This window comes from Mytilus edulis, chromosome 12, assembly GCF_963676685.1.
Source record: "Mytilus edulis chromosome 12, xbMytEdul2.2, whole genome shotgun sequence".
Taxonomy (NCBI): domain Eukaryota; kingdom Metazoa; phylum Mollusca; class Bivalvia; order Mytilida; family Mytilidae; genus Mytilus; species Mytilus edulis.
The window spans coordinates 82,153,375-82,165,662 of NC_092355.1; the positions used below are offsets into that span (position 1 = coordinate 82,153,375).

Below are 12,288 nucleotides of genomic sequence, written 5' to 3' on the forward strand. Positions count from 1 at the left end.
AATTTATTAAAAACGCGATGATTTTGATTTTCCTCAAGTCAGCTTTCCATTTCTGTGTAGCAACATCCCAGCGGCACCAGCATACGGAGTATATGTGTCTCAATTGATAAGTTACTCTAGAGCAAGCTCAACGTACGTTGATTTTGTTGAACGGGGAATACTACTTTCTCAAAACAGGGCTATGAATCAATTAAATCAAGGCCATCATTCAAGAAATGTTAAGGTCGCAATCATGAGCTGATTGGTAATTAAGACAGATTGTGTCTGAAATCATATCTGATATTCTCCGTTAGACATAATTACCTTCCATCATTACCGAACTGAACCAAGAAATAACACGACGAATGCCGTATACGACGGTGCAGAAAATGATTAACCTTCCGGAGCACCTGATTTTACTCCCGGTTTTTAGTGGAGTTCGTGTTGTTTCTAAATCATTATTTATATCTGTTGATGTAAATACCCTTTGGTTTTTTGAGTCTCTGTTTACTCCTTGGTTTTGGTTGTTATTGTCTTAAGCCTTTAAAAATCAGAAAAAAGGAGGGATAATTTGATTGGTTTATTTCTAGTGTGGTTATTATCTATCAATCAATGAAATATCATTTGAAATCTTAACTGTAGTACTTGACACGATAAAGCTTTACTAATGCCAATTAAGAAACATTTTGACATACTTCAGTTGTGAGATTGAAGACTTGGAGTTAATTAAGACAATAATAAACATATAATGATTTCTTAACATTCTTTATTCGACTTATGAAATTCATGCAAGTGTCATATTCAATTTTTGTTATTTTTGTTATTTTTCTTTTCTTTGTTATTTTTCTTGTCTGTGTTATTTTTCTTTCCTTTGTTATTACTTTTATTGTTCTTGCTTTTCTTATCTTTTTTATTCTTTTTATTTTCATTTTTAAGTTTTTCTTTAATCCAGTCTGTATAAGCAGAAACTGTGACATAAACACTTGGAATCCTTCCATCGCAAGGGGTAGGACCATACGATAATACACCTACTAGCTTTTTACTGCAAACCAAAGGCCCACCACTATCTCTCTGAATAAACAAAATTTCATTTCTTAAAATAAATACAATATAAGTATACAAAGCCAAGTTCTTGAGTCAATAAAAACCACCAGTCAAAACTTATTTTTGTTTTATCGGCGAGTGTTTACTGATAGCTTACGCCCTATTCTTTTTATCAATAGAATTTTGAGAATCTAAGAGTTTGCAGTTGTGTATATAGAAGCACTCCCGTCTACCATGTTGAAGACACCATCACGACTTGGCTGACAATAACGGAACATCTGTTTCACAAATGACGACGGATGAATTCCATTCGTCGTTATCATAATTACACAATCCCTTTCACTTTTTGAAACTTATTTGACGTGTTTTTATTTTCACGAATAACACGAAAGTGAAATATGTGTAACAAGATCTTACCTTTATTGACAACAGAGATCAATCCCGCTTAAAGGAGTTCGTGTTTGTTAGTTGCGAGTTTACTATGGTGTGGTTTATAGTCTAATGTTTGTCTTTTGATGCGTGTATCCTTTTTGATGTAGCGTAGTCTGACTTATGTGTTTGAACGTCTCTTTAGTATATTTAGTCTCTCGTTTATATCAACATATTTAAAATTTGAACCGAGAAACGTGGTGCCTATTTTCTACGATGTATACGAAGTGTTTATAACATATATGTTAATAGAACGTCTAGATATAAGCCAACAATCTTTCTCGCGAGGGCACGGGTTAATTATGAGTAATGATACGTATACATAATAATTAAAATAAAGTCAGATATCTTCGAAAGTTTTTTCGACAGCTTATTATAGTGATAATCAAATATCATTTATCTGGAAATTACCTAAGCAATGTGAAATTTACGGAAACATGAAAATAACTTTGAATTAATTATGTGGGCTAATGAAATATAGTTACATTACAAGAATCTTTTTTCCCATCCTGAAGACATGTGATGTTCACCGAGGACTTGGATGGAAAAGACCAGGAAGCCTGACAGAAGTCTTTAGCAACAACAGGCATTGACACTACTTGCAGACGATCAGGATAGTTCACCCCTATAATAAAAAGTATCAAATAGACCAAATTAATTATGTTGTAAAAATCCTTAAATGATAACTTTTTAAGGAGACGTAAGAGTTAAACTCTAACAAAGATACTTTAAAATCCCGTCACTTTATTGTTGTTTTTTTTTTCATTTATCAAGGTCCTACGATGATATTTTCTTTTAATAATTTCCAGAAAATATGCGTTTCCTTTGTATTTGGTTTTACCTAAACAAATACTCATGTGTCCGGTTTGCTTGCAGATTGCAAACGTACACATTTTATTATTAACATTCGTAAGTTATTTTTTTTTTGCACACACATAACTAAAAAGTGGTTGCACGATTACTGGATGTCACCTACATGTCTTCTTTCATAAAATAAGTTTTTTTATTATCCAACATTTACATTTTGCAATAGAGAATTGAAACATTAGAACATCTAATCTGGGAAGTGAGCAAAATCCAAAACTATAAAAAAGGATTGCAAAAAAGTATTCAATTTATGATGCCGAAAGTCAATTAAATGGATTTCAAAAACCGCCAAGAGTGGATAAGAAATAACATGGTGGCGGTGTGACCATTTTAGTGAAAAATAGTCAACATTTAATTGTACGGCATGAACTATTTGTAGGCAATCTGGAATTACTTTTGCTTGAAGTGAGGAATTGTAGTAACATGTTTACTTTGTGTGTTATGCTGGCCTCGAATCTCAAACTCTCATATATGAAACTTAATTATTGAGTTACATAATAAAGCACCTGGTTAGTTTTTGCTAATTTCGCTTTGTGGTGATTTGAATTTGGATATGATGTCAAAACATATAACTCTTAATAAAAGTAACTTTATCGTTTACATTTTATAGAAAATGATGTTTGGGAGTCTTTTTTACAGCCAAAACTCGAGCTTGTTTTGAATTATGTGTGAATAACAGAAAAACATCATTACATCAATATTTATTCTTACGCCGACATGCAGTCTTATATTCCCGTTTTAGTAAAAAAAAAAACAAAAAACTTTTAAACAATATTGATTTTAATGACAAATTCCTGATTTACAGCGTGCATATTATGACGGTCTTATATCGGTTCTGACTGGGATGATGTTATTTCAGTCGAACTTTCATTAAATACTTGAAAACAGCACTCGTTTAACAGGCAAATTCGTGATTTTAAGCGTGCAGATTATGACGGTCTCAACAACAATATATCGGTTCTGACTGGTATGATGTTATTTCAGTCGAAATTTGATTTAATACTCGTTTAACAGGCAAATTCGTGATTTTAAGCGTGCAGATTATATTGGTCTTAACAACCAGTTGCTCGGTACTGACTGGGATGTCGTAGTTTTTAATTCAAATAAAACAAATTATATTGATGAATGTGAAATTTGTCAAACCATTGTAAAGTATTGTCAATAGATATATATCTACTAGAACTATTACAGTAAGACCATATGATAAAACATTTAGAAACAATTTGATCTTGATAAGAACAAATATTAGACATCGAAATACAATTCAGAACAAACAGAAAACTTTCCAGAACACTTGAAGAATAAACGAAATTCGTAATGTTTTCATTCTAAATTATAAGAGATATTTGACAAAATTGGCAGGATATAACAAAATTTGGGACCTGGAAACATAGATCGCAGGCGTCGACAGACTAAATACTAAAGTTAAACATTTAAAATATCAGTTTAGTTATAAAAGCAAAAGATGACCATGATTACAAACTGATATCACAATTTCATGAACTTATTGTCATGGTATTTAATAAAATTCGTTGTCACAGAGTAATAAGTAATATAAGACCAGTTAAGAATCTTGAATGTTAACAAAACAGCTGGAATGGCGGTGTCAGTCCTATCTTTTATGGATATCTAGCTTTTTTTTGAAATCATTAACTAAATAATTTTGATATATATCTATTAGTTAAACGACTAAGAAGCAAATATAACCGGGATACGAGATGGAAGGAGGAGAAATGACCTTGGTCAATGACATGCCAAGGTACTATGGTTTATTACAGTCAGGTTTTGGTAATTAAATCACACGTTATCCCCATTGCATTGTCATTGTATAAAAACATATTTGCGTGCAAAGAACTCTACTCCAAAAGGACCAAAAAAGTTAACCAGCTTGTATGGGGCTTAAGTTGTACTGTTTGATGATGAACCATTTGTACAATTGTTTTAGTAATTATTCAAAGACATCTCTTATTTTGGTGTACGCAATGTACCTCGTATCGTATTTATCATATTTCATGCATTTCTGTCGTTTAGATATTTAATCCCGAGTATTTTTATTAACGTTCTAAAGTTTTTTCTCATTAAATCCTTTTACCTACACTATTTTTATCGTAATTCAAACCAAGAAAATAGTAAACGACTTCTCTAAATCTTCTTATCATGTTGTTTAACGTTCGCGAGAAAATAAAAGGCAAATTAGAAAGTCAAGGTATCTGATTAAAATTTAGTGGTGCTGCTATTCTTATACTAGTATAGTCTGTCTTTTCGTCTTTTAAGTTTTTTTTTGTCTATGGCGTTGTCCTTTTGTGTTAGACTTATGAGTTTGAATATTCGTTTTGTATCTTTAACCTCTAATTTCTATAAATAATTTATGAAAAATCTAACCAGTAGCATTGGTAGCTCCCCATCCAGATATTGTGCATAATTCACCAGTATAATTTTTCCCTATATCCGTGTCCAGGTCGATTTTATTAACGGTAGACCCAAATTTAAGCGGCGTCTTTAGCTGTAGTAGCATCAGGTCAGGATCGGTACTATCCCCACCAACTCCAACATATTCTTCGTGCTGAAACACAATGAGCACAATTTAGTTTATTGTATATTAATCAGTATATGCAAACGATATGATTGAAGTTTGTACAAAATAAAACAAAAGAAAACAGTTTCAAGATGTTTGTCTTCAAAGAAAAACTGAGTATGAAGTCGTAGTTGTTATGGCTTTCAAACATTTTACATCTGAGCATAGTTTTGTGTAGACGAAGCGTACTTCTGGTGTATAAAAATATTTTTTAACCTTTTACCTTTTGATGGCTACTATTTGTTTGCTTCTTTGTCTTATATATTTCGTGTTTATTTATTGTAACACTGTCGTGACACGCTGTCATTTTAATGTTGTAATTAACACAGTCATTTAAGTGGGAGGTTTGGCATGCCACAACACCGACAGGAAAGCAGGATAGGCGTAATATTACATGTACACCTATGTCAATGAATATTTAGGTATATTATATACTTCTTATAGTCCATACCACATAGTATTTTTTCAAGGGAATAATCTGTTTCATCTGACTTAAAAAAGAGCTTCCAGCTACTACTCTCATATTCTTTGGCCTACAATAGAAATAAAATCAAACTGTAGCGATATAATGAAGACATATTTTAATATACTACATGAAAACAGATGCGTGATTGCAAAAAAGATAGCCTTCCACACCAAATGACACTGAGTAGCTAGGTAACTACACATTCTTTATCATCAGATGGTGGATGGAAAATAAGCAGGTATATGACATGTCAGCACTTATTCAATCGTTGAACAAACAAACCTAAGCGTTGCAACATCAATGGCAAGGTATTCCTCATGTACTGAAGAAAAGTCTTTAGAAGAGGGTTACATGCATGTTATGTAACACGCGTCTTTGATATATATGTTGTATATTTTTTCAGTTAAAACAAAAGACGAATAAGTCCGAGGAAATGAATGCCCACTCTCAAGCTTTTCATCTGGCCAAAATCAGTTGGAATAATTCTTGACCGTTATATAACTAACAACTCAGATGTCTATACGTCAAACACTCAAATCAATCAATGTGTTCGTAGATAGTAGATGTTTTTGGTTCTGTTGGGTTGTTCCTTTTGGGATTGTTATACGATGATGACTGTTGTACCCATATTTTGACTATTTTATTTATTGTGGTTGTTTATTTAACGCATCAATGTAAATATAACGGAATTTGATAAGACTGTTATTAAGGTGAGAGGGTTAGCGCTATAGACCCAGGTTTAATCCACCATCTTCTACATCAGAAAATTCCTGTACCAAGTCAGGAATATGACACTTCTTGTCCTTTCGTTTTTGATGCGTCTTGTTATTTGATTTTGCCATGTGATTATGGACTTTCCTCTAAGTTCAGTATTTTTGTGATTTTACTTTTTTCTATATATTTTGTCGTTCTAAGCATTGTATATGAGTTTCGTAGAATTTGAATGACACATCTTAAGCTAAAGTGCAGATATGATACGAAGGTTCATAACTCTAGTACAGTCAGTCACTACCAGTTGCCAAATGCAAGCTTGAACTTATTCTACTAGTTCTTCGAATTGTGTAAAAGTTACATCAGTAAAGCGTAAGTGAATTGCGGATACGAAAGAAATGCATATTCCAAGGTATAAAGGGGTATAATTGTAGAGCCTTAGACGTACTGCTGTCAAAACTCTATAATCGTCTGCAATTGTTGGTTCTTAGCATTATAAATATTATCAACTTCGAATGAGTTCAAACATAACTTTATTGGTTGACCGTTATGGAAATAACCGTTTCACAAATGATATCGGATATGTTCCTTACGTCGTAACTACAATCTTCTTCCCTTCCATTAACGTCACCCCCCGAATTAGACTATTTACGGGATTTGTAATAACACATGTAACATAAGCAACACGACGGGTGACATATGTAAAGCAAGATCACTCCTAGATTTGGTGGGGCTTGTGTTGCTTATTCTTTGGTTTTCTATGTTGTAGCATGTGTTCTTTTGTTTATCTTTTTGTGTTTTTCATTTTTATCCAGGTGTTGTCAGTTTATTTTCGATTTATGAATTCGAATGTCCCTCTGGTAACTTTCGTCCCTCTGTAAGAGTGAAGAATCAAAAACTGGACAAACGGACAATACAAGACGACTACTTGACAATTATGACCATATCAAAAATTATACGCTTTTTTTAAGGTCTTCATAAATTAATGTTTCTTTTAATTGTTACTTTTTTAATTGTGTATTCAACGTTAAAGGAAATCAGACGTGGATCTTAACTTCATTCGTATTTATTTTCTGAATTGATTTTCAAAAAACACCTGTTTTTTATAAATGGAGCACGCGTAGGGACAATAGTTTGACCATAAAAAAGGAATGTATGGATCTCAAATTGAGAGCTCTGAAAAATCTTATCCAATGGCATGGTACAATCTCAACCAACATTTGAAAGTTAAGACTTAACGCATCTAACAATAAAAATAAAACAGTTTATCGCTATGTATACGGTAGCTGTGAAGAAGCAAACATAGATTAAAATCAATCTTAAGAACTTGAAAAATACCTGTGACATTGACCTTATTTTATTTTTAAAGAGGGGCAAAAGATACCAAAAGGGACAGTCAAACTCATTGTTCTAAATAAATTGACAACGCCATGGTTCAAAAACAACATAGAAAACTAAAGACTAAGCAACACAGCCCCACCAAAAACTGGGTATATGTTGAACAAATGCCATCAACTAAAAAACACCTGAAGTCTATATAAATGCTAATGGTTTACTGGATTTCAAATATTCACTACATCGATTGAAGAAAAATCTCAGTCAACAAGTTGCTTGTAACAAAATTATCGCAACATGATGATGATTTAACGAGTAATTTGGAAAATATAAAACAAATCAAAAATAAATTTTCATGGAAGAGTAGGAACACTTCAAAATTTATAATTTTTTAATTGTGTTTGAAATCGAATTGGACAAATTCACGAAAACGTATCAAATTAATTATTATTTTTCATAACACTGTGGACAGAACAATTTGATTGCGCGCTCAGATCACAAATTGACTGGGTCATATTTAAAGTGAAACGTTCGTTTGTAATGCCTTCTTATCACGTCGTACTTATTATAGAGATTTACACTGTGGAATCATCAAAGATTCTTAATACATAAATTCAATAATTCGAAAAGCTAGCACAGGAATTAACCTTGTGTTTGAACTAATTAATTTTTCTTTACATACACATTTCTAATAACTTTTTGTGTTCCACATTAATATGAAACTCTTTTGTTTTAATTTAAGATTTATACATTAACTGTAAAAAGAATAACTTACTCATAAACAGGATAAATAACACAATGTCCAGCTGTAAGAACCCAACTTCTGTCAATAATTGCTCCTCCGCAAATATGCGTAAAAGTGCCGCCTTCATTATCTCTGGCCTGAAGTGAAACCATCCATGGATGATCTTCTATGTTGGCCTCTTCCCCATTAACAATCTTCACACTTGTATCAGCCGCAAAAGTCTAAATTATGATATAAAATTAATTGAAAAAATACTTTCCATTTTCAACTTTATTTCTTTCGATATTTCTTATCAAATCTTAAGTAAAATCATTTCGACTAGAGAAAGCGAAAAAAAAACTGTCATTATCCAATAACCTTTAAGGTGGTACCCTACATTTTGACTAAAATTAATTTGGCTCGTGTAATTTTCGTAAAATTTTGACAAAGTATTTACTTTGACCCTTTGACAAAAATATAAAACTTTCAAACAAATTGAACCAAGCATTTTATCATAAAAATTACACTGGTTATAAAGCAGTTTGACAAACACTGATTTTGATCATTGAAAAGCTTAATATTCCCTTAACAACACAACGTAATTAAAACATTTAGCTGATTTACAGAGTTATCTTCCTGTAGTGTTAGGTACCACCTTTAAACTCTCTTCGATTACAGCGATTATACAGTTACATCATCAGGTCAAAAAGTCAAAGTAGTTCATTAATAGTGACTTATTCAAAGTAAAGACAATTCTATTGAAACTTAAAAACATATCTCCGCTAAATCACGAGCTTTAACATATTTTGAAAAATGATACTTGCATAACAGTTGTCATAATAAAATTCCCAAGAAAAAAGATAATAATATCACAATGTAATAACGCATTCCTTTTTTGGATTGATAGCGATAATTAGGTTTCTATCATAAAATCACAAAATTAAAACAATTCAGTCATGATGAAGGCGGACTACAAAAATAGCTTAAAATCATCTTCCTTTACACTTTTATTTCCGTAACGAGGAGACCAATATGATAGAAGCTACATTCTAGGACATACTGCATACACGTAGTTGCATAGATTAAGTAGTTGACTAAATTAATTCGAAGATACCATATTTATTGTTTTATACATCGGATATGCTACAGTGTACTCATCAAGGGTGTTATTAAATTTGTTTGGTATCGGCAAGCACAGAGTTGAAACCTCTGAAGATATTTTTCATGATTGGAATCATTCATCAATGAGTGATACGGTACTCTCCTGATTCACAACATGTTCGTTTCTTAAAATGTTCATTAATCAATTTATTAACTATTTAAAAATCAGCCTTTGATCAATTTGATCTTTTTTCACTTTTTTCCTTTTGGTCATATTTGTCTTAAACTCGTGTATTACTTATCAAGTGAATTCAAAAGATCTTGTCAGATGTATTTCTATCTGTAACATTCTGATGAGGTAAACTTTTTTTCAAATCAATTTTATTGTTCGTTCTTATGTTGAACTTTTGCACCACTGTCCCACGCTAACATGTTTAACCCTGCCACATTATGTATGTGCCTGTCCCAAAACGGGAGCCTATAACTCATTGGTTGTCGTTTGTTGATGTGTTACATAATTATTTTCCGTTCATTTTTTATTCTTCATAAATTATGCCGTTAGTTTTCTCGTTTGAATTAATTGACATTTGTTATAACGGGTATTTTTTTCAAAGGTGAGTATGCGGTATGGACTTTGTGCATTGTTGAAGGCCTTACGGTGACCTAGTGTTGTTAATTTTTGTGTCAGTTGGTGTGTTGTGGATAGTTATCTCATGTGCAACCATACCACATCTTTTTTTCATATATCATCATTCATGTAATCTCGGAAGTACTACAGTTCGGCTTATATGCTGTGTTTGTTTGTTTCTTCTAAAACATAATCTTATCTTCCTTTTTGTTTTCAATTGCACAAGCAGGATACCACGTTTATACCCGTCTTTCATTACCAACAAAGTTTGCTGTGTTTCCTTTACAGACCGATGTATGCTAAAACATATTGATGTTCTTAAGCAACACTGTTTATAAAAATTGTATTGGATCATATGTTTTATATTTTTAGTAAATGTTTATATACGTACCGAAGCAATATAGATCACTACAAATACACAAGAAAGTTAAATCATCAATATCGTCACTATAATTATTAAATTGTATTTTTTAGCATTATCTTTATATTGCATTCGTTTGAGAAAATCCTATTACAACAATTGTACTTGTATAATCATTCTCATTTCTATAATTATTCCTGTACTGATATCGAAACATCTGAACAGTATTGAATGTCCCGTATTGTCCATGTAATAATCTAGATATAACTGAATAACTTATTGTTCAAACGTTCACTTTGATGTTCAAATAAACATGGCTTTTTATGTTTACTTTTGTGGCGATACATAACATTTCACGCTTACCCTATAGTTCCAAGTGATATTGTTTTGTTTGAAGTTCATGCGATTCTCTGAGTTATTTTATTTGATATCATTGTTTTTCTCTTCCAAAAAGATTTACGATGCTTGAAAATAGGAAAATCTGTCACCGAAATGAATAGGTAAAACATTATTTACTTACCGATAAATGCACTGACGATGAATACTCGATACATCTTTGTGCTAACTAACAACTTCACTTCTGAAATCTAAAACATGCAATACCTATTACATGTATCCAATGACTAATTTACCCTAAACATGACATAGATATATAAAAAATAAATGCAAAACTAATGCGATTAACGAACAATCATGAAACATAACAACAAATCATATGAAAAAAAGAAAAGAAAAGAATCTTAAAGACACTTTTTCAACGAGAGAATACTGTCACTTTGTTCAGCTACATCGATTAAAACGATTGCTTTTCATTTGGTACTTTGTCTTTGATTTAACGGTGTTGTTTTATTGCAAGTTTGTTGCCCAGAACCACAAAACAGTAATATAGAATCTAAATGTTTATCTATGATTTCAAATTCTTTGATATACAAAAAAAAATGTTTTGCGTTGTCTTGTCTCAAACTATGCATTGTTTAAAAAGATCAAATTTATGATAGTGGAGATATTTCTGCAAGTTGTTAATCCCAAACGTAACAAATACAAGTCTCTCAAATATATTATAGTAAAACATTATACCTGTGTGTCATGTTTGTATAGAAATAAAACAAAAGACAATATATGTATGATATAAACTACCCTCAGCTTGTTTTCATTTTCTACGCAATCTTTATCCAAAGTATCCTTATGGCTAACTTGGTAAATACTAATAAATCTTTCATTTTCTCGATCATTCTACTCTTTTTTTCATGCAATATATCTATGAGACCAAGATTGCATCATTTCAGACAAACTTATTCAAAGTAAAAAGATGTAATTTATCAATTGACAAACCTTGAAAACTGAAATTTCTAAGACGGAACAGAAACGTTCGTCGTTGTATTACCTCTTCTGTGATGAATTAAAATCTGAACAGCCAGGTATATATACATGTACATCTACGTAGTGCGTGGTATGTAATTGAAGCTGTTACATCTTGTTTCGAAGATTACATTTTCAGCACGTCGATAATAATTTACCAATTGATACTGGTTAATTGCTGACATTAAATAAATATTTTTCTTATGATAAAACTTAAGATGGGGAATGGATCATAGTGCCTGTTTACTTTTCCTTGCATTTATTGTCAACTAAAAGGAAGATTTGATACTTATTAAGATCATACTATATTAGGTAATGTTCCTAATCAAAACAGTTATTGAAAAAATTTTAAATATTTATAAAATCTTATAAGGGTTCACATAATTCTTCTCGTCAACATTTATGTATTATCATAAACTATTAAGATTTCAGTTATATTGTATATACTGATAACTGGAAGTGTGATCTGTTGAACTGATATGGTGGTTTGATATCCAAGATTAGATAGTCGATTCTAAAAGTAAAAAAGATTGATTTAAATATGGCAGCGGGACAATATTTGATTACTCACAGTCAATTGTAAATCTGAATTCAGACAGTTTATTAACAAATCATAGTAGATACATATTTAATAATGCACGTATCTTTCTAGCTGTAAGAGCTACTAGAATAATTGTGTTCATTTCAAATTATAAATTAAGTAGATGTC

The 12,288-nt window shown here is 31.5% G+C and overlaps 1 protein-coding gene across 1 annotated transcript; it reads right to left on the bottom strand.

The window, feature by feature from the left end:
* Positions 1-731: 731 nt before the first annotated feature.
* Positions 732-11,673, bottom strand: LOC139499215 (chymotrypsinogen A-like). The gene is made up of 8 exons (XM_071287891.1): positions 11,553-11,673; positions 10,741-10,807; positions 10,251-10,267; positions 8,182-8,372; positions 5,346-5,427; positions 4,702-4,882; positions 1,938-2,077; positions 732-1,050 (listed from the first exon to the last, which is right to left on the bottom strand). The coding sequence occupies exons 2-8, from the start codon at positions 10,772-10,774 to the stop codon at positions 781-783; spliced, it is 915 nt and encodes a 304-aa protein (XP_071143992.1). The 5' UTR covers positions 10,775-10,807; positions 11,553-11,673; the 3' UTR covers positions 732-780.
* Positions 11,674-12,288: the final 615 nt, after the last annotated feature.